Below are 22,471 nucleotides of genomic sequence, written 5' to 3'. Positions count from 1 at the left end.
ATGCAGGGCACATGGGTTCGATCCTTAGGTCAGGAAGATCCCCTGGAGGAGGAAATGGCAACCCACCCCAGTATTCTTGCCTGGGAAATCCCATGGACAGAGGAACCTGGCCGGCTATAGTCAATTTGGTTCGAAAGAGGCAGGTACAACTGAGCACGCACACACCTCTAATGAGAAGGGAGTTTGGGTCATGAGGTACCAATAGAAACATTCTAGTTTTTGGGAGATCTGCTGCTGTATGAAGTTCAAGAAGAGCATTAAACGGACGTTCATTCATTTGCCTTGAGTTGTTAAATGAACACTCGCCGTGTGCCCTCCCTGGGGCTGGTCCTTGCAAGTGCACGGGTGAATGTGGTGCGGCTGGACTTCCAGGTCTCTGGGGGCTGAGGGAAGACAAAGAAGCAACAGGTGCAGTGGTGTTTCAGGTGCCTCGTGGGGGCGCTGCAGAGGAGGAATCATCCCAACGGGCCTGGGCTCGTAGACCAGGGCCAGAGGGCGGTCCAGATCCGAGAGTGGCAGCGAGGTGGGGGGAACCTCAGGGACGGCCATGAGTGGGAAGAAGCAGGAGAGGAAGTGATCTCCACTGAGATTCCAGCAAGAAAAGTTATGTGGCTGCATCGATAAAACTGGGAGGGAAAAATTAAAATTAGATTTACTGAAGACATGGGCTTACAATTACTTTTTAATTTTTTTTAAAATTTTTATTTGTCTACTTTAAAAAAAAAATTTTGGCCCTGCTGTGCAGCTTGCAAGATCTTAGTTCCTCAACCAGGGATCGAACCTGTGCCCCCGCAATGAAAGCAAGGAGCCTTAGCCATTGAACCTCCAAGGAATTGCCATATATATTTCCCTTTTAAACTTTTATCTTTCTTTAATGTGTTTGTTATGCAACTCTGAAAAACACAGATGGGGACTTCCCTGATGGTCCAGTGGCTGTGACTCCAAGCTCCCAATGCAGAGAGCCCCTGGTTTGATCCCTAGTCAGAGAACTAGATCCCACATGCCTGCACCTAAGACCCTAATGAAAAAAGAGAACCTAGATAGTGTGTGTGGGGCCAGAAGTTGGGGAGCGGGGTGGGCAAGTGAAGTGAGAGTGTCCACTGCTGGGGTTTCCCTTTGCTGGGCTTTTGGTTTTTGGCTGACTTTGTGTTGGTGGGTTAGAAGCCAGTCTTCCGACCTGTCTCTCTCATTTTTTTTGGCTTTTGCCCTTGTCTCTGTGGCCAGCGGTCCCTTGTCAGACAGGGTGAGACAGACTTGTCCTCGGGGTGTCCACCGCCGCCTGGCAGTGCTGTGGTTGGGGGCCCCGCCTTCTCACCACGCCGTCTTCTGTTTTTCATCCTCAGTGGGTTCAGTGTCAGCACCGCTGGGAGGATGCACGTCTTCAAGCCTGTGTCTGTCCAGGCCATGTGGTAAGTGTGGTTTTAGGGACTCTTAACTCCTTACACATATTTTCCTAGCTGACAGCACGAATTAAAAAGCCCCATCTCCTTAGAAGCACATTTAGGTATGTTTATTTTATGTGTGTGGCAAAATACATGTACCATAGAATTTACCATTTTAAGCATTTTTTTTTTTTGCCACTCTGTGTAGTACATGGGATCTCAGTTCCCCAACCAGGGGCGTCGAACCCACACCCTTTGCATTGGGAACTTAACCACTGGACTGCCAGGGAAGTCCATTAAGCATTTTCTAAGGTTGCAGTTCAGTGACATTAAATACATTAACAGTGTTGTGCACCCATCATCGCTGTCCATTTCCAGAATTTTTCATCACTTGAAACAGAAACTCTGCACTTACTAAACATTAGTGCCCCATTGTCCCCTCTCCCAGCCCCTGGTAGCCTCTATCTTTCGCTCTCTCTCTGAGTTTGCCTATTCTGGGTCCCTCATATAAATGGGGCCATACAGCATTCGTCTTTCCGTGTCCGCTCCTTGCACTTAGCACGATGCTTTCAGGGTTCATCCATGTTGCAGTACTTCATTCCTTTTTAAGGCTGAACGGTAAGTTCATTATATGGATACACTGCTTTTGTTTATCTGTTCGTCTCTCGGTGGACGTTTGGGTTACTTCCTCCTCTTGGCGTCTGTGAATAGAGCTGCTGTGACCTCTGGCGGACAAAGTATCTGCTGAATCCCTGCTTTCAGCTCTTTGGGGAATGTACCTAGGAGTGGAATTTCTAGATCATGTGGTACTTCTGTGTCCAGGCTTTTAAGGGATGCCCCCCACACACTGTTCACTGTAGCCATTTGTTCTCTGATAATTTTTCCATCCAAGGTCTCGTTTGTCCGCCCTTCACTAATACCTGATCCACCTCAATCACTGAGAAATACTCAGCCCATATTTTTGTAAAAAGAAGTAGTAAAAGGATAAGTAAATTGGCTGCTACCATATGCGTCTGCAGTTTCGTTTTTTCTGCCCCACTGCCTTCCCAAACCTCTTCTGCAGTTCTCATATTAAAATTAGTTTCTAGAACTCATTTCCCTAGGAAATCTGAGCATCTAAGCTATTCTGACATTGATGGGAGGGAGCTGAAAATTAACTGACTGAGGACACAACCAGACCTCTGTGCTGCGTGTTGAGGAAACTTTCCTTCCAACTGCTCTGCTAAACTGGGGTCCCTGCCTTCAAGGTAACCGCAGCCCCAGCAGTGGATCCGTCCTTGGGAGCCCACTGCGGCTGGAACATGACCTGGGAGCCTGCCCCACTGGGCGAGTTAGGAAGCTTTGTTGTTCCCTCCTTGGGGCTGATGATGGGTGCTGTCTTGGCCCTCGGGGTCGCTGCCCCGTGTCCCAGAGACCCGCAGAGGGGCCTGGTGGCCGTGCGGCCCCCTGGTGTCTCCTGCCCCTGACCCTCTCCCCTCCCCGGGCCCCAGGTCTGCCCTGCAGGTCCTGCACAAGGCCTGCGAGGTGGCGCGGCGGCACAACTACTTCCCGGGGGGCGTGGCGCTGCTCTGGGCCTCCTACTACGAGAGCTGCATCGGCTCCGAGCAGAGCTGCATCAACGAGTGGAATGCCATGCAGGACCTCGAATCCGCGAGGCCCGACTCCCCCGCCCTGTTTGCAGACAAGTGAGTACCCAGACCCCCGGGCCCCGGGCCGCACAGCATCACAGCCCCGTCAGGGGCTCCTGACCTGCAGCCCCCGGGGGTTGTGTTTGGCTGGAGGAGGATCTGTGACTTCCATTTCCCCCTTTGGAAATTATAGATGAATTCAGGTGTGAATGCATGTCTAGGGAGCGGCTCCGTAACTTCCTCAGCCTTCCCATGCCGGTACTCCAGCCCCTCCTCCCCAGGGCCACGGACAGGATTTGCAAAGCCTCTTCCTCTGCTTATAAGAGTGAATACGTTTATAAGATGAATGTAACGTCTGGTCCCTTGGGCCCCGAAACACAACTGCGTGAAAGCAGGCCCAGGGCCGCCACTCAGAACGCAGAGGTGCCCTGCCACACTCAGCTCTAGTCCTGAGGGAGGGAGCCGCCCGCCGCTTCTCTCCTGTAAGCTCCTCGTCCTGAGTGTGCTGTTCATCAGGGAGGGGAGCCCCGCAAATGTGGGGAGGACCAGAAGCCATGTGTACAAGGCCTCCAAGAAATTACGAGAGCACTGGCGAGAATACGTGCCTTCAAGTCTAATGAAGGCGCGTCACATGCGAGAAGGATTGTCCTGGTCGGTCCGTGTGGTCCCAGGGTCAGGATCAGGCTGGCCTGTAGAAGGTGCAGGGAGGCTTGCAGATGTTGGTTCTGTTTGAATGTGTAAGGGGGTAACAGGAGCCGGATACAGCTGGGCCACGGGCTGCCTGAGGGCCCCGGGGTTCCAGCCTCCAGCCCTGCGAGTCTGGGGCTCTATAGACCCGCATGAGGTGCCTCGCCACCACCGTTTGCATCCTTGGTCTGCTGTCCCCCCCGGCAGCCCCCTGGGGACATCCCCGCCCCAGGGGATGTTGAGAACGTGCCCGAGCCGTGCTCTGTGCTGCCCAGGCTCAGCTGGGGTTTCTGTGAACGCCGACCGCAGGCCTCCTCCAGTTCTGCATGTCCCTAAACACGAATTCTCCCCAGGCCGACTGAAGGGGAGAGGACGGAGCGTCTCATCAAAGCCAAACTCCGGAGCATCATGATGAGTCAAGACCTGGAGAACGTAACGTCCAAAGAAGTAAGAGCGTGTCCCTGCTGGGCAGGCCAAGGTTGCGGGCGTCCCTGCTTCCGGTCGGGTAGATCCGAGAGGTTGAAGCTGCCATTGTAAAAGTCACATACGATCTGTTTATAAATTAGTGCGTGTAAAAAAAAAAATCCTTCCAAAGCCAGGTGAAACCTCCCTTTAATGTTTTTGTGGATCACTTGTTTTCTTCTTCCTGTTGCTTTTTGTCGGCGGAATGCTGTGAATTATAGTAACAGCTGAATTCAGTAACAGTTTGACGGTATACAAAACAGTCTTTTTATGAAACAATACATAATGAAGCCCATCATGGTATCTTCCAAAGCAAGATGAAATTGATCTTACATTTTCACGGTGATAGATTTGAGCATTGGGAAAGCATTAAGTGCTTTCAACTCAGTAGAAAAGATCCCAGGGAATCAGATTCCTTCTTTGAAATAATAAACATCCCCCAGTCAGAGTCACTTTGAGGCCGAGTAGCCTGTTTTCCTGCCACCCACGCGTGTGTTCGGTATGTCTAAATGTATATGTGATGACTCTTGAAAAAAGCCCCCAAAGACTTCCTTTGAAAACAGCCACAGTTGGGCTTCTCAGGATGCTCAGAGGTAAAGAATACGTCTGCAATGCAGAAAACACAGGTTCAATCCCAGGGTCATGAAGATCCTTTGGAGAAGGAAATGGCAACCCACTCCGTGTTCCTGCCTGGGAAATTCCATGGACAGAGGAGCCTGGGGGGCTACAGTTCAAGGGGTTGCAAAGAGTCAGACACGACCAAGAGACTGAAAACAGCAACATCATAGTTCATGTTGTGACTTGACTTCTCTGAAGGAACTGGTTTGTTGTGGGTTTTTTTTTTTTTTTTAAACCCTCCTAATATTTTCCACTCTGCAGATTCGTAATGAATTAGAGAAACAGATGAACTGTAACCTGAAAGAATTCAAGGAATTTATAGACAACGAGATGCTCCTTATCTTGGGACAGATGGACAAGCCCTCTCTCATCTTCGACCATCTTTATCTCGTAAGAGGCACAGCGCCCGGCGGGGCCTGGCTTGGGGCGGGGGATGTAAATCAGGCAGGGATTTGTTTGGAGTTTGCAGCAAATCACGAGGGGGGAGAAACTTGAGTTCCAGGAGCCCCCGTCCTGACTTTTACGGGAACTCCCCTCTTGACCCTTTTCTCTGGCCTGCAGCCTACCAGTTTGCTCCCTGAACCAGATGTTGGAGCCGAGGCTCCCAGCTGAGCTGCGGGGAGTTGTCTGAAAAGCTGTCTGGCGTAGGTGGCTGGCTGCCCTTTTCAGACACACGCCACCTTCCCGCCTTCCTTGGTCACTACCAGAAACCCCCTCCAAATGGTCTGCGGGCTGAAGGAAAAAAAAAAGCCCAGTTACTGAAGGGAGCACACATGCCTAACCCCAAAATCAGGCCTTGGCGTCCTAAGACTGAGAAAAGGTAGAGGAGGCAGCATTCCCCCGCCCTCCCTGCTGGTGCACACGGCTGCCCCGGCCCTGCTCCCGTGGGGGGAGCAGACTCTGCTGACACACAGCCAGCAGGGTCTGCACATCCATCGCTCCCTCCACCCCATCTCTCGCTCAGATTTTCATAAAGCTGTCAATCTCCATAGAAGGCAACTGGCACGTTTCCAAAGTCAGGGGGACCGTAGAGGAAGGCACGTTCCTTTGGTGAGGGGTCTGCAGGGCATGATGGAGACTGGAAACCACCCTCCCCCCTGCCCCCGCCAGCCACACACAGGTTTCCATTCCACAGCCTGACCAGCTCGATGCCTGGGAGCAATCCTTTTGGCCTCACTTTTCCTTCATCCTATACCTCAGGGCAGAAGGGCCTCCCCAGGCTGCTCAGTGTTGATTCAGGAGAGGAGGGTTTGATCCTTGGGTTGGGAAGATACCCTGGAGGAAGAAATGGTATTCTTGCCTGGGAAATCCCAAGAACAGAGGAGCCTGGCCGGCTACAGTCTGTGGGGTCGCAAAGAGTCACAGAGTCACTATGAGTGACTGAGCAAGCACCCACAAAGCTCAGTGGACCTTTCCGAAGCTTAAGTTAGTGTGTATTTAAACACCGAGTGTCATTTCTGTAGGCACTCATAGATGGTAGCTGTGGTCAGAGCAGAAATCACTTCCTTGGGAAAGCTGAGAGAGCATATTGGCTGCTGAACATGAGAGATTATGAGAGAGCAATATGAGAGAACATGTTGGTGACTGACTATTTTCTGCCTGTAGGAAGTTACCAGTAGTTCCCCAAATGTGTATGCCATGATATATACTTAATGGAGTAAATATATGTTTAAGATGTTTTTATATATTGATCTATAACACCAATCTATAAATATTTAATGTAGTATATATGTAAACTGGTTACAAATGTGTGAATTTGAAGCCCAAATCTTGAAAGCAGTCCTGTCTCTACTCTTCTCCCTGCGAAGTGGGTTATCTTCCCTGATGGACATACAGCCAGAGGCACCTCGGCTGGTCTCCACTAGGTGGTGATCACGGCAAGGGGATACTCAACAGCCGTAGCAGAGCTCTCGTTATTTTTTTCGGTGTGGCTCGGTGCTTTATGTCACTTTTTCCATGAGAGATACCAAAGGAATTTTTATATTTGAGCCTCTCCCTCCAGTATGAAAAATCCAGCTAGTTGCCCGCACACTGCCAGCTCCACTGGGGCCCTTGCCTCCGGAGGGTCCGCCCTCTCGGGAAGAAAAGTTTATAGGGAGACCACGAGGGTGCTGCCGCTCTTGTGACTCTGTGTCCATCACATTTCCGAAGAGCAAAGTGGTGTTTTTTAATCTTTGGTTTTTTTCCCCCCTTCTGTATTCTTTGGCTGCTTGGAAATGGAGGGTTTGTTTTTTTAGAAAACCATTTTTAAAATACGAAGTTACAACGTGTGACTTCCCTGACGGTCCAGGGAAGTCTGAGCTCCCAATGCAGGGACCTCGGGTTCAGTCCCAGGTTATGGAGCTAAGATCCTGTGTGCTGCACAGAGCGGCTAGAAGAAAAACAGAAACATGATACAGATGGTCAGGAAACATAATGGGGCGTCCCTCATGGCTCAGCAGTGAAGAATCCACCTGCAATGCAGGGGATGTGGGTTTGATCCCTGGGTTGGGAAGAGCCCCTGGAGGAGGAAGTGGCAATCTACTCCAGTATTCTTGCCTGGGAAATCCCATGGACAGAGGAGCCTGTCAGGTACAGTCCATGGCGTCTCAGAGAGTCGGACATGACTGAATGACTGAATCACCACCAGGAAATACAAGTCTAAGGAAGAAAAAGCATTCTCAATTTCACTATCTAGAGGCAGTCACTGTTAATACTCTGGAATGTTTATTTTTCTGTCTTTTGGGTTTTTTTTTTTTTTAATGCATTTATAACTTCTTAAAAAAGAGAAAGGAAAGGAACCATACTAGTTGATTCTGTAATTTTGTATCCTGCTTTAGAAAACTCTTTTTCACTATGTGGCATTTCCCTGTGTCATTAAATACCCTGCAAAAGTAGGATTTATTTCAGTGGCTCCATCACATGGACCCATCATCATTTGTGTTACTGATTTCTTCTTGTCGAACCCGTGGATGATTTCTGCTGATATGTTATTATAAATAACCGTAAATATCCCTGTACATACATTCTTCTGTGAATTCTGGGTGTTTCCTTGGGGTAGCCTTTTGTAAGTGGAATTTCTAGATCAGAGGATGGGAACTTTTTTAACATTGCCAAATACTTCCCAGAAAAGGTAAACCCATTCCTGCCTGCAGTGAGCAGCGTGTAGAAGTGCCCTCTCCCGCCTGGGAGGTCAGAGGTCACTGCTTCTGGTGCCCGGGACCCTGCCGGAGACCTAGGAAAAGGAGTGGTGAGGGGGAGGGGGCAGGGTTTCCTGACCTGCCCTTCTCCCCGACGATGCCTTGAATTCTCCGGGAGCCTGCCTTGATACCGGCTTCTTTGAGTTGGCTTCCTCCGAGGCCAGGGGCTGTCGAGATTCCACAGCACCCTCAGGGCTGGCGCGCACCGCGCATCCCGCAGGCAGCCCTGAGCTGACGTGCAACACTCACAGGGGTCTGTGTGATCTGTCCCCCAGGGCTCTGAATGGAATGCATCCAACCTGGAGGAGCTGCAGGGCTCAGGGTGAGTCTGCTCCCCTTGTCTTCCCTCGTCCTTCCAGGCAGCTTAGAAACTCAGCTCGGCCGTCCCGTCGAGGCCGAGCCCTGGTGCTGCCCACCCGCCCACCCGGAATTGCCCACACCCCAGTCTCCAACGTGGCTGCTGGCTTGCTTGATTGGCATAGCTAAACCAGATGTGCTTCGAAATGCCACCTCCTTGAATAATTCGGGAGCTTTAGATGTCACTGGGGTTTGGAAATGTGGGTGTCAGGGAGAACGATTCTAAGCCACCCTTGAACTGTACAGGGCAGCCTGGATGCTGGGAGGGCCACGAGCCCCCTCCTACCGACCCACTGCCCGGCAGGGATGCTGAGCATCCCAGTGCCTGTGAGCCAGTCAGCAGTGCTCCCGGACCACTCCCGGTTCTATCTGAGGTGGTACTTCTGAGCCTGACACCTGCAGTTAGATACTCAGTGTTGGCCAGAAACCTACGCCTCAGTCTGAGAAACGCTCGGCAGCAGGAATAAATAAAAAAAATGTATAAATCTAGACCTTTAAGGACAAGTGTCTGGACATCTTTTTAAAAAACAACACAGCCACAAAATCACCATCCTGTGTGTCTGACATGATGGCATTCTTGAATTACTGCATTTAAAAGTCAAGACTAAACAAATCTTAAAATATATCTTCAGAGCTACTGGTTAAGATGTGTTCTTTCAACAGAAAGGGATCTTGAAGTGGAGGGTGATCCTATCTATGCTTTATCTTGCTGGGAATAAAGGTTTTTCTTTTTTTTCTAAAGCATTTATAAGTATTCTCTTATGAGATCTATTTGAGGTGTTTTCAAACTCCTGAAATTATTTTGGTCTTCCAGGAATGTAAGTATTAAGTAGAGAACTACAGAACCTGGGTTAACTGGGGTTAGCAAACCCTCCAGACTATTTACTTATTTATAGCCTGTCTTGTTTGAAAAAGGATTTAAGGCAATTCCCAAGGGCATAAATAATGGATGGATATATTCAGTTTAACTACTTAAAAGTGGAGACATTGGGTTTTTTTTTTTTAAAGCCTCTGTATACTCATAACAGTTATGAATTTTGAATCAAGAGAGTTAAAAAATGTGTTTAAATAATACATATGATGAATTTGTAGAATTAACATTGCTTGACAATGCTTTGAATGAAACTTTCTTTTTATAAGTTTTTTAAAATGCAGAAATTTGTTTTTTATCATAAACATATATTCTCATCATACAGAGGGCATTTAAAAGATACCAGAATGGCAACCCACTCCAGTATTCTTTCCTGGAGAATCCCACGGACAGAGGAGCCTGGCAGGCAGTCCAGGGGGTTGCAGTGAATGGGAGATGACTTAGCAACAGACTTTCACTTTCAAAACAAACAAAAAAACAAAAACAAAAACCAAACAACCCCACTATGAAATTCTGCCATGAAAACACAGATCTTTTGTAAAAGTGTATTTAATGTTCTCTCTGCACAGTTTTTTTTTCTTTTGTGTTATCTTTTTTTTTTTTCTTTGAAGGATAATTGCTTTACAGAATTTTGTTGTTTTCTGTCAAACCTCCACATGAATCAGCCATAGGTATACATATATCGCCTCCTTTTCGAACCCCCCTCCCGTCTCCCTCCCCGTCCCACCGCCTAGGTTGATACAGAGCCCCTCTTTGAGTTTCCTGAGCCACATGGCAAATTCCCATTGACTGTCTAATTTTACCTGCGCAATTTTTTATTGCTCTGTTTTTTTTGTCTATCCTCGTTCTGATTCTCCAAATTTGTTCTTTATCTTTTTATTCTCATTGCAGTGTTGACTATATTTTAAATGTCACTAGAGAAATAGATAATTTTTTCCCTGGCTTATTTGCCTACCATAACATCCGAGTCTATGATGAAGAGACCACAGACCTCCTCGCCCACTGGAACGAGGCGTACCATTTTATAAACAAAGCAAAGTAAGTGGGCGGAGCAGCCAGAGAACCCAGGCTGGGGAAGAAGCCGACTGGCGGCCACGGGGCGGGCAGACATTAACGGGGACCCCAGACACAGCCACCTCCTGGCTCGAGGGCCAGCAGCACGTCCCAATCCTCTGGTTGTAGAGCACAGTACCCCAGGCACCGGAAGGGCCAAGTCGTTCATCTTCTCCGGGGCCCCAAATGAGCACCTTCTCTCCCACCTGCCGTGCCATTTGACCCCCATTTCATCATCAGCTCTGGCTCCAGGCACAGCTTCTGTATCAAGCGCACACTCTCAGGTGCTCTGCCCATGGGGAGTTGCTGAGCTGGAGGAGAGAGGGGGGCATGCGGGCCAGACATGGCTCAGAGGACCTTTGGGGCTGCTGCCCTGGAGGAATCTGCCCAGCCATCTACTCGGACAAGTGCCTGGAGCTGTGGTCGCCTCCACCTGAGTTCGCTGGACTCCCGTTCACGTAGGATGGGATCGACCATCCCCCTCTGCCCTCAAGCCTGTCACCAGTGTCAGCCTGTCTTGTCCTCACCTTACCTTCCCAAGGAACTCCTCTGTCTCCCTGAAGTAGGACCAGCAGGAAACAACTCTTGAGGTGATATCAAGAGACACCCACCCCTTCTGCTTTGTATCCCTCCAGCTCAGAGCTCCGTGATGTGGGACCAAATCTTAGTTCCCCTGGGTTCCCAGGGCATAGACTTCAGCAGTCCAAAAAAAACAAACTCAGATCTGAGGATGAATTTCAAGCCTGGGGTAAAGGAAGCGAGCCTGTCCCCACCTGACAGGTGGGCTGCTTCTAATGTAAACAGGAGGCTGGCGCCCTACCTCCTATACCAATAAACCCTCACAGGCGCGGCCTCCCCGGCCTGTGCCCACCCCCGCCCCCCAGCCTGTTCCCCCTCACCTTCTTGGAGCAGCGACAGCTAAAGCAACAGTGTTCCTGGCCTTGCCACGTCTGTTGTTAATCTGCCCTGCCTGGACCCGTACCGTCTCCTTACAAAAGACCTATCGGCCCATCTGTTTCCTTTGGCTTCTTTCTCTGGTGGCTCCTTGACCCTCCTGTCTGCAGAGGCGCTCTCTCTCCCGGGACCCTGGAGCTTTCAGTCCGCTGACCCCATTTTTCTGCAGTAACCCACTCCCTGTCTCCATCTGCTCTGCAGATAACCCCTTTCGCTGCTGCCCAGTTGCTTCCTGCCCAAGGGGCTCTGGTCCTCCAGCCCGTCCCGGCCAACCCAGGAAGACTCCTGCTTTGTCCCTGGTGGTGGCCCGATTCAGTTCTCTCCCTGCCAAACTTGGGCCTAGCTGGAGAGCTCCGTCTCGATTTCCCATTATATGCTAATCGATTTGGCAGCCAAGTTATTTCTTTCTGAGGGTCTGTGGACACCTGCTACCTTACCCTCAGGACCTTGGAGGGTTTGGGTAATGAGATAACCTCAGGGTTTTTTGTTTTAAAAATATCTGTCTCACGGAACCTGAGAGAATGCAGCTGTGTAAGCTCTGCCCTCTCCTCCTGACCCCCGCCCCTGCCGCTGCAGGAGGAACCACTCCAAGTGCCTGGTCCACTGCAAAATGGGCGTCAGTCGCTCGGCTTCCACCGTCATAGCCTATGCGATGAAGGAATTCGGCTGGACCCTGGAGAAAGCCTACAACTATGTGAAGCAGAAACGCAGCATCACGCGCCCCAATGCAGGCTTTATGAGGCAGCTGTCTGAGTATGAAGGCATCCTGGACGCCAGGTGGGTGACCATGTGCCGGGAAGAACCGACCGGCCGAGCCAGGCTCCAGGAGCCCTACCGCCCAGCCGCGCTCACGTCCAGGTTCCACAGGGTTGGCTTCCACAGCCAGAAATCCTGCCTCGGGGTTGGGGGGGTGGAGGAAGCCCGTCTGAGCAAAACAGCTATTGTTTGGGGTTTGATTAGCGGTTTCCAGGAGGGATCTGTGTTGATTGTGTTGGCATGCACAGAAAGCTGTTCCGTGGCTAGAGGGAGCAGGGCACAGCTTCTGATCCAAGGCAGGACTCCCACGTGCAGCTCGGCCTGGGGCTGCCCCGTTTCCTAAGCATCTGCTCTGTGCCCAGCTCCATGCCAGGCTTCACCGCAGGGCAGCCCCAGGGACTGCAGGGGCAGACCTGGGCCTGCTGCCACCAAGCTGGCAGCTCAGGCCTAGCTCATCCATCTGCCCCCGGCCGCAGTCTCCTCTTCTGAGTTAAGAAGTAACCCCATTCCCTCTGCCCTGCCTCCTACTCTTCCCTGGAAGCTCAGTTGGCTGCCTGCAATGCAGGAGACCCCAGTTCAATTCCTGGGTCAGGAAGAGCCCCTGGAGAAGGGATAGATTACCCACTCCAGTATTCTTGGGCTTCCCTGATGGCTCAGACGGTAAAGAATCCACCTGCAATGCGGGAGACCTGGGTTCGAAAGATCTCCTGGAGAAGGGAACGTCCACCCACTCCAGTATTCTTGCCTGGAGAAGCCACATGGACAGAGGAGCCTGGCAGGCTACAGCCCATGGGATTGTAAAAAATCAGAAATGAGTGAGCGACTTTCACTACCCCCTCATAGGGTTGTTGTGAAATTTCCACGAGCACCATCTAGATGCTTCAGTAGACCCATCTCCTGGTCAGTGATGACGTAGCTGCTTTTTAATTCTCTAACTACCACCACCCACCTACCTACCTACCCTGATGTGAGAAAGGTCTGCAAAGGACATCTGCTGCTGCTGCTAAGTCGCTTCAGTCGTGTCCGACTCTGCGACCCCATAGATGGCAGCCCACCAGGCTCCCCCATCCCTGGGATTCTCCAGGCAAGAACACTGGAGTGGGTTGCCATTTCCTTCTCCAATGCATGAAAGTGAAGTCGCTCAGTTGGGTCCGGCCCTTTGCGACCCCATGGACTGCAGCCTACCAGGCTCCTCCGCCCATGGGATTTTCCAGGCAAGAGTACTGGAGTGGGGTGCCATTGCCTTCTCCTGCCAAGGACAGAGGATCCCTCATTTACGGGGAGTCTGGAACTGACACTGGAGGTTGAGGTGTCCCGTGTCATACAGCCAGAGGGCGGCCCGGGGAGGAGGCGCAGTCCCCAGGCCTGTCGGCCTCTGGGGATCCCATGCAGGGTGATCCTGCCCCCACGGAGGGGTCTGTAGTGACCCCAGGTGGATCCAGTCACTCTCCCTGTTCCTTTTCCGCTCAGTCTGTCCAAGGCCTCCCTGACAGCTGTTTCTGCCCAGCGCCATGGGGAGGCTGCAGGCTAAGCCCACCGGCTTCTTGGCTGCGTCTGAGGAGGCAGCTGGGGGTCTGGAGAATAGGTCTGGACATCCCTGGACTCCTTCACTGTCAGCCGGAGAGCAGCAGGACAGATGTGCAGTCAGGGCTGAGGGGCGGGGATGGACGCATCAGCTCCTTCAGCCTTTCAGTCACTTGGGCCGTCAGCGGTTTGCAGCCCAGCCAGGGGTCTCCAGGCCAGGTTGACAGCGGCACGGCATTTTGACCTTGAGTCCCAGCCCCATCTGAGGGCCCTCCCGGCCTGGCCTGGCGCGCACACACACAGCAGATGGCCATGAACGATCGCAGTGCTACTGAAGAACAACAGCAAGCCACGTGTTTACGTGGTCATGTGAACGTGTGTAAACTTTTACCAACTCTCTGCTTTCATCCGCATTATTTCCCTACAAAGAAAGTAGGAAAAGATTCAATTTCTTATTTGACAGAGGGCGGGAAATAGAGACGGAGCGTAAGTGGTGTGACCAGGTTCGCCAAAGTGAGCTGGGACACTGGGGCCATGATAGGATTTCTGGTCCAGACCCCTGTGTCTGTGGCATCCTCATCACGTGACAAAGCTGTTTATGTGGCCATCCACAGATCACTCCTGTGGGAGCATGATGACTTAGGGTCCCAGGGCCTTTTCCATCATCCCTGAATATCTCGGGGGTAAATGATCCCAGAGAGGCTTCACCCAGGTGAGCCCCTCGTGTCCACCCAAGCCTTGGGCTGCCCCCTCCCCCACCAGCTTCTTCCCGGGACCCTCTGGGCACTGGCCTAGGCTCACCTTCCTCTGCCCTTCTTCCCCCAGCAAGCAGCGGCACAACAAGCTTTGGCGCCAGCAGGCCGACGACAGCTGCTTCCAGCAGCCTGGGGATGACCCCGCGGGGCCTGGGGACTTCCAGCCAGAGACCCTGGACAGCACCCGAGAAGCCCAGCCGCCCTGCTTGGACGCCGCTGGACCCCCGCCTGGGTTCCCGGGCAGCGGGGCGCTCGGGGGCCCCGCTCTGCCCTGCTGCTTCCGGCGACTGTCAGACCCTCTGCTGCGGGCCCCCGATGACGAGACGGGCGGCCCTGTCCACCTGGAGGATCTGGAGAGGGACGCTCTGCTGGAGGAAGCCACTCAGCTGGCAGAGGCGTCCCAGCCAGCCAGACCACCCCCAGAAGGCCCCGGACTCTGCGAGAGGGAAGTGACGAAGAAACCAGAGCCTGGGAGCCCCCAGGCCCAGGGTGGCTCCTCGCCGCAGGCGGAGGAGATGGAAAGGGAGGAGGCCCTGGGAGCCGGGAGGTGGGGGCGGCCCGCAGCCCAGCTCGATAACCTGCTCAACCGGGAAAACCTAAACAACAACAACAGCAAGAGGAGCTGCCCGGATGACTTTGAGGTAGGTGTGGGGGTGCGGGGGTGGCACACATGCCTGCCACTTTGGTTCCGCCCAGGGGGCAGCCCTCCCCCATTTCACAGCTGCCTGTGGCAGCCCCTGGGTGGATTTCTGAGAGGTTTTGCAGGCCCTTGGGGATGGTAGACAGTGGAGGACCAGAGGCCCCCGAGGAATGTCTAAACACTGCTCCCTTGACCCTGTTGCCCTGTTGCTGTGTTAGGCAAGGCTTCTAAATCTTTTTTTCTTACGTAAAATGTAAGACATATAACTTGTTACCCAGCTTTGATCTTTACCAGTGTGTGGCTGTTCTTCATTTCATCTCACCCCCATACACTTTCCCACACCCCGAATTGTCATTGTTCAGTTGCTCAGTGGTGTCCGACTCTTTGCGACCCCAAGGACTGCAGCACGCCAGGCTTCCCTGTCCTTCACCACCTCCTGGAGGTTGCTCAGACTCATGTCCGTTGAGTCAGTGATGCCATCCAACCCCATCTTGTCCTCTGTCGCCCCCTTCTGCCTTCAATCTTTCCCAGCCTCAGGGTCTTTTCCAACGAATCGGCTCTTCACATCAGGTGGAAACAAATCAAATCCCTGGTCTGCCATTCCCATCACAAATGCTTCCATATACATCGGGACCACAGTATCACTGCCACCTTGGGAAAATTGATAGCAATCCCCCAGCACCATCTTACATAGTCTTAAAGACACTGTTGGTGTTTGAAACCCACCTCCGGCTGGTTCCCTGGTCGAGGCTGTGGGCACCCAAGTTTGGGTCTGTATCAGAGTCGTTCCCAAGCCGTCTGTGCCCTTTGCCACCTCTCTGCGGAGAACAGTCAGGTGATGGTTTCTCGGAGCCGCACTCTGTTGTGCGAGACATGCAGGGTCCGTCATCAGGCTGCAGACCCCAGACCCTTTCTGAAGGGGAGACCTGGTCACTGTGCCAGAAACGCGATTTCACTCATCCCCACGACGCTCTGAGGGCCTCCCTGGTGGCTCAGTGGTAAAGAATCCACCTGCCAGGGCAGGAGATGTGGGTTCGATCCCTGGTTCAGGAAGATCCCCTGGAGAAGGAAATGGCAACCCACTCCAGTGTGCCTGCCTGGGAAATCTCATGGACAGAGGAGCCTGGTGGGGTCACAAAAGAGTCAAGACATGACTGGGTGACTCAACAACAACAGCGATTCTCTGAGGGCGAAGTCACCCTGTTTTCCAGGTGAGATCAGGGCGCTGGAAAGGGTCATTTGGTGCAGGTGGCGGAGGCAGGGGGTGAGAAGGGAGGCCCTTGGAGGTCCCACTCCTGGCCATGTAGCCAAAGGATTTGTCCAGGATTGTGGACTCATAGATTCCAGGAAGTTCAGTGTCTCTGACTCGTCTCTGACTGCATCCGTGACAGTCAAGCAGTTTCCGGTTCTGAGAGCTCTCTGTCCCGACACCAGCTGAAGGGAGAGCACTGCCCACCACCCTCCTGTATTTTTCAGTCTTCAGCTTGTACTGCATTCTCACCACATTCTTGTCCCTTTTAGCATGACGCGATCTTTGGGATCCTTAACAAAGTGAAGCCTTCCTACAAATCCTGCGCCGACTGCATGTACCCTGCAGCCGGTGGGAACCCCGAGGCCTTCGGGGAGCGATGCAAGAATCCCGGTGCTCCCGCCATCTGCACCCAGCCCACCTTCCTACCCCACCTCACGTCTTCCCCCATGGCCAGCAGGTCCCGAGCTTTGGAGAAACTGGCCTCTGGCCCAACCGAAACCACCTCCTTCCTACCACCAACAGGCTCGAGGAGGCCAGACTCCAGTGGTCCAGGGGCCGGGGCTGCCCCGGAGCCCCCAGCCAGCCTTCCGGAACCTTCCAGAGAGATTAACAAAGCCCTACCAAAGTCCCTCCTCGTGAAGAATTCTCACTGTGATAAGAACCCTTCCGGCTCGGAAGCAGCAAATGAAGACTTGCCACCCAAGAAAGATCCGAAGCCGGCCAAGGACCTGCGGCTCCTGTTCAGTAAAGAGGCCGAGAGACCAACGAGCAGCAGCTACTTGATGCAGCACCAGGAGTCCATCATCCAGCTGCAGAGGGCGGGCCTGGTCCGCAAGCACACCAAAGAGCTGGAGAGGCTGAAGGGCATGCCGGCTGAGCCGGGGGCCCCGTGCCGGGACAGCGCGGCTGCCATCCCTGAGGAGAACCCCGACTCGCCTCTGCCCGGCCAAGCCCCGGGCCCCGAGAAACCTGAGGCCGGCCCCCCTCTGCTAGAGGCAGCCCCGCTGAAGAGCCCCCCGCCCTTCCTCTGCCGCCCCGACCACGCCAGCCACTTCTCCAAAGACTTCCTGAAGACCATCTGCTACACCCCCACCTCATCCTCCATGAGCTCCAACCTGACGCGGAGCTCGAGCAGCGACAGCATCCACAGCGTCCGCGGGAAGCCGGGGCTGGTGAAGCAGCGCACGCAGGAGATCGAGACCCGGCTCCGGCTGGCGGGCCTCACCATCTCGTCCCCGCTCAAGCGCTCCCACTCCCTGGCCAAGCTCGGCAGCCTCAACCTTTCGACTGAGGACCTGTCTAGCGAGGCCGACGTGTCCACCGCGGCCGACTCCCAGGACACCAGGTTGAGCGAGTCTTCCCTCTTGCACGAGCCCCTGGCGGCCACCAGGAGTCCGGCCACAACCTCGAAACCGTCAGGGAAATCTGCCCTGGAAAACTTGAAAAGCCCTTCGTGGCCGGGCAAAAGCTGACCCACCTCTGGCTGCGTTTGGACTTGTGCGATCCCTCCCTTAGCCTCCCTGTGGATTTCTGGTCCACCCCTGCCGTCTGGATGTCCCTTAAGCGATTGGCGTTATCCACACTTTTCCTCCCCTTCTCTTTGCAGAGGGGAGAAAAAGCAACAAAATTGCCGAACATACAGCACAAGAAGAGAGGGGTGAGCATGGGTGTTTGTGGCCTGGGATAACCAGCAGCTGTCGGCCAGTAGACTCTGACCCCAAAGCGAGTGTTTCCAAGAAGACTTATGTTTTAAGAAGAGCGTTTATATGGAGATGCGCATGCATCAAAAACCCCTCCATGCACAACCTGCGAACGAGTAGCCGTGGTGTCGGCGTCAGCACCACCGGGGCTCATCTTCGCTCATGCAGGCCCTAGGGGGAAACCCGTGGATGGCACTAGAATTCCTACCTCTGATCCTGCTGTGCGCTTTTTTTATTTTTAAAAAATCCAGTAACAACCAAGGCTTGTTCCAGGGAAAATGCTGTGTCAGAAAAGGTTTTTTTTCCAAAAGAGAACTTTTCTGTCGTTGCTGTCAGGACCCATCCCCCGCCTCCCCCCAAAAGCGTCAAGACTTTTAAAGTTGCCCACACCAAACACCGCTACTTAAAGCGACAGGAAGGCACAGACGCTGTCATTGAACCGACTCTGGGGCGCACGGAGGTCCTCTGAGCTTTGCCTTCCTGGTGCTGGCGTGTTGTCACAGCTAAGTGATGCGGGTCTGGCCAGCCCTGGAGGAGGCAGGGGGCAATGTGTGTGTGTGTGGTCCTCATTGTCGCCCCCATCTGGGGAAAAGGACCCACAAAGTTATCATTGAGTCTCACCTGCTGCAGAAGCCCACATGGTCCTATGAGGGTTTCGAAGGCGCTCAAGCGTCTGGCGGGGCTGGGGAGGGGTTTGGAGACATGGGTCACCCCACCGGGAGCTCCGGCACTCAGGTTCATTAGGTCACACGTACTCAAGTCTGGGGAGGAAAAGGAGATGTCAGCATGAGAGACACTCAGTCACTCAAGGAACAGCTCGGCAGCAGCTTCTCTGATAAGCAGGACTGGTGGGAAGCTGCTCAGATGTTTACAAGTCGCCCCTCCCTGCGGTGAGAACGCTGCTTCCTGCTTCTCCGCGGCTCTTCCCAGTGGACCGGGAAGGCTTGAGGTCCCGCCCGGCTCTGGGGGTAGCCCCTCTGAGGATCTTGAGTTGAGGGACTCCTCTGATGTCAGCGGGCAAGACAGGATGTTAAAACATTTTGGAGAGAGAAAAGAGGTTGGTTAGATTTAATGCAGGGGTCAGCCAACCATGGCTGGGGTGTGTGGCCCCATGAGCTAAGATGGGTTTTAGTTTTTGTTTTTTGTTTTTATCATATTTTCAAGGGGTTAGCCAAAAATTACCAAACAGGCAACAGAGACCATGTAGCCTACAAAACCGAAGATACTTTACAATCAGGCCCTTTATTGAAAACCTTTGCTGAGCCCTGGTTTTACTTGAAAACCCAGGGCTTGCCCCAGGCCCTTGGGGAAGAAAATCCGGGGAGTTAGAAGGCCTCCCTCCTCTTTTGTCACCTCAGGCCAAACCCTGCCCTCCTCCTGACCCAGTCCTTGCCAGCCCATCCCCAATGTCTTTCTCCTGGGGGTGGGGGGCCCCTACTGGCTGAAACTTTCCCACGGTTGCAGCTTGCCCTCAGGCCCACCGGATTATTTCAGTGAAACTAGACATCCTTCAAGGGCCAGCCAAATTCCAGAAGTGGGTAAATGAGTCTCCATCTTACGTTGGTCCAAACTGGGCCTCTCGGAGCAACCCACGCAGAGTCTTCAGAAACAAGGCCTGTCCATGTTTTAACTCGTGGGTAGAGCTTTTGCAAAAAACCCTCTCTCTGGAAACTTTTTCTCTCTGACCTTTTTTTTTTTTTTCTTTTTAAGTATATGTTATTTTACCTTATAGGAATTTGTTTTCCCGCTGCTGTCAATTGGAATCACCTTAGATGATCCACTTATTCCAGAAAACCCAGTTGGGTTTCCCCTTCTCTCTCAGCGAACACCGAGCGTGGTCTCAAAAAAAAAATGTGTCAGGTTCAGTGTTTCGCCAAGTTGCATTTTATGTGGTGGGTCAATTTTTGTGTCAAAAAAATCCTATAGATTTGATGATGACAGGCTTATGTTGGTTTTTATTTTTTTAAAAATCATGCCCGGGTATGATATATTTTTGAAGACCTTCATTTTGAAAGCCATAGTTTTTCTTATCCAGTTAAAGGATATGAGGAGGATTATAAAGATGAGAGGGTCTCTGGCTTTTGGCAGAGTTATCCATTCATTGTCAGAAGTTAGTCTGTTAACATTGAAACTAGGGCCCAGGTCCCCACCATCAGAACAAAGCGAAGCCTTCTTGATGGGTAACATTCTAGCCTGGAGAAGAGGATGAAGGTTCTTCTCCAAGACCCAGATCAGTGGCGTAGAAACCTATGGTGGATTGCTGTTTTAAATGTTATAAGACCAGAGCGTTCTACAAGGTTTGGGGGCATCTCGACAAAGACAGATGCATTAATAGTCTCTGAAAAGAAAGTTTTCACCATAAGCTATGCCTCTTCTTTACCAATGCTTTGTCTACGCTTAGCGGATGGGGGAAATTCCGAATATGGGCGGCAGAGGTTTATGCTGTGAAAGTCATGGATTTTGGTGACCAGCTGTCTTCATGGAATGCCTTTGTTGAACTAGGCAAAAGCGAAGGTTTCTGAATCAGCTTGGTAGCCCATAAATTCAGCTGCGTTTCCTCTTCCCCCTCCACCACCCCCCACTTTCCTGCTCATTCAAATGGCATGCCAGCAGGAGACCCAGCTTGTCTAGGTCTACCTCTTGCACTGACACATGGGGTCTTCTCAGTTGAGTTTTGTTGAGTCGAAGCCGGGAGCTGGTCACAGAGAGAGAGGAGAAACCGTGCTGCCCTCTGGTCGGCACGTGGCCTTGCCGATGTCTGTCTTTGTCCCGTGGCAGTGTGCGTCACCGCATGAACGCCTTGAGAACAGGGTTCTGGCCTGTGGTCTCCCCTCCTCCCTGGTCTCAGTGCAGGTGCTCGTGCCAGCCTCCAGGCTGCTAAACAGCTCTCTGCTGGGTGGGGGCGCCCGTTCCATCGGGCAGGAAACTGCTCTGTCCAGCCCCCTTCTGCTCTACCCATCCCACCCTCTCCAGCTAAGAAAGCATTCCAGCCCTTTCTAAGCCTTTTCCCTCCTGGATAAGCCCAGAGGATGGATACCTAGGATGGAGCCAGAACGGCCGTAGAGTTAACATCAGGACAACCCTGCATGTCAGCCCTGCACTCAGGCCCCATCCCAGGGGCCTCTGCTCCCTAGTGAGAGGAAGTGCTGGCATCACGTTGAGGTCATGTGCAGAATCTCACCCAAGGTGTCTGATGATCAGCATGCTGTCTGTCGCCCAGAAATGCTGCTCTGGCTTCCCAGCCAGCAGGGCTTCCCTGGACCCACGCGGGCAGCGAAGGAACCCCTTCCCTTCCAGCAGGGAGATTTAGGACATCCGTGAGCATGATGCAGGTTTGCATGTTCTTGTCCTACCCCCAGCATCTTGGCCAGACGAAGGTACTTACAGATCCTTGTGTTAAGCTATTTGGTCTTTTTATCATCTGCTCTGGAGAAAGAAATGGCAACCTTCTCCAGTATTCTTGCCTGGAAAATCCCATGGCCGGGGGAACGTGGTAGGCTACAGTCCATGGGGTCGCAAAGAGTTGGACACGACTGAGTGACTTCACTTTCTTTCTGCAGATGAATACCTGTGTGTGTGAGATCGTTCTGCATAGATACATATATTTGTGTCTATACATCTGTCACTTGAACAAGAGTATCAAGTGCGTTCCCCTTCCCCATCATCCACACACATGCCTCGTCACCCAAGCTGTGGAGCGGGTCACCTTGAATGGTCTGGAGCAACACCGTGCAGTGGATCTGGACGTGACCACCTCATTTTTTTGTCCTGTAGTAGACCCCCGTGACCCTTGCGGGACCCTTTAGAGCCAGACCCCCGTCCTCCACTGTTCTCTGTCAGCCGCGCCGTGCAGGGAGATGGCCACTCCCTCCCTCCTCCTCGACACTGTAATCATTGTTTTACAATCGAGTGCCTTAATAATAGTTTACAAATACTGTGTATTTATGGGCAGCCGTTCCGCTTTCGCCTTCTGTGATTGGATACTTTGCCTTGTCCGCGGTGGTTGGCGCTGGGGCTGGAGTTTGCCTGCCCCATAGTTGGGCTGATCTGCTGGGCGGCCTCCCGCGCCTGCCCACAGCCAGGCCAGGGGCATCGCTAGAAGCAGTGCTGGCTGGCTGTCCCTATGGGCAAGGCAGGCGCTGTTTCAGCCGAGGGCCCGTAGTAAGCAAAGACAAGACAGGATTGGTAGGCCGACCAGCTCGGGCACCCTCTGGACCACAGCCCTGCCTCTCCCCTATACCCTCCCCACATCACAGCTATTCTGTTCAGTAGACTTTTTATTACCACCTTGACCCCCCCCATTTTCCTCTTTTTTGGTGTCCTGAGCTCTTTGCAACAACATGCAGGTACAGAGCGCCCTCCCCAGTCAGGAGCTCCCCTCCCCCCAAGACAGCCTGCCCTTTGGTTTTCAGAAGCTGCCAGTGGGTGCCAGTGTGTTGCATTATGATATCAATGATTTTTTTTTATTATATATTGTTTTTCTTCTTGGTTTTTTTATATTATATATTTAAAAGGCAGTATCTTTTGTACTGTGAATTTGCAGTAGAAGATGCATAATGCACTTTTTTTGTTTTTTTTTTTACTTCTGTTGGTGTGTACTGTATATAGTCTGTGTGCTTCTTGTGAGGAAAATAAACTTTTTCTTTATAAATA

At 52.5% G+C, this 22,471-nt stretch overlaps 1 protein-coding gene across 4 annotated transcripts in view; it reads left to right on the top strand.

Annotated features, from left to right (window-relative positions):
* Positions 1-22,471, top strand: part of SSH1 (slingshot protein phosphatase 1) — a 55,608-nt gene extending 33,137 nt beyond the window's left edge. For 2 of the 4 annotated variants that reach the window (XM_061141690.1, XM_061141692.1), the window contains 9 exons: positions 1,344-1,409; positions 2,873-3,067; positions 4,051-4,144; positions 5,039-5,167; positions 8,232-8,278; positions 10,076-10,222; positions 11,768-11,968; positions 14,297-14,867; positions 16,388-22,471. In XM_061141690.1, coding sequence (XP_060997673.1) covers positions 1,344-1,409; positions 2,873-3,067; positions 4,051-4,144; positions 5,039-5,167; positions 8,232-8,278; positions 10,076-10,222; positions 11,768-11,968; positions 14,297-14,867; positions 16,388-17,590 — 2,653 coding nt within the window. In that variant the 3' untranslated portion in view covers positions 17,591-22,471. The remainder of the gene's footprint in view (positions 1-1,343; positions 1,410-2,872; positions 3,068-4,050; positions 4,145-5,038; positions 5,168-8,231; positions 8,279-10,075; positions 10,223-11,767; positions 11,969-14,296; positions 14,868-16,387) is intronic. The other 2 variants (XR_009692806.1, XM_061141691.1) reach the window with 2 other exon arrangements.

This window comes from Dama dama, chromosome 5, assembly GCF_033118175.1.
Source record: "Dama dama isolate Ldn47 chromosome 5, ASM3311817v1, whole genome shotgun sequence".
NCBI lineage: Eukaryota > Metazoa > Chordata > Mammalia > Artiodactyla > Cervidae > Dama > Dama dama.
The sequence above is the reverse complement of the archived record's forward strand: the minus strand, read 5'-3'. Positions and strand labels throughout refer to the sequence as shown.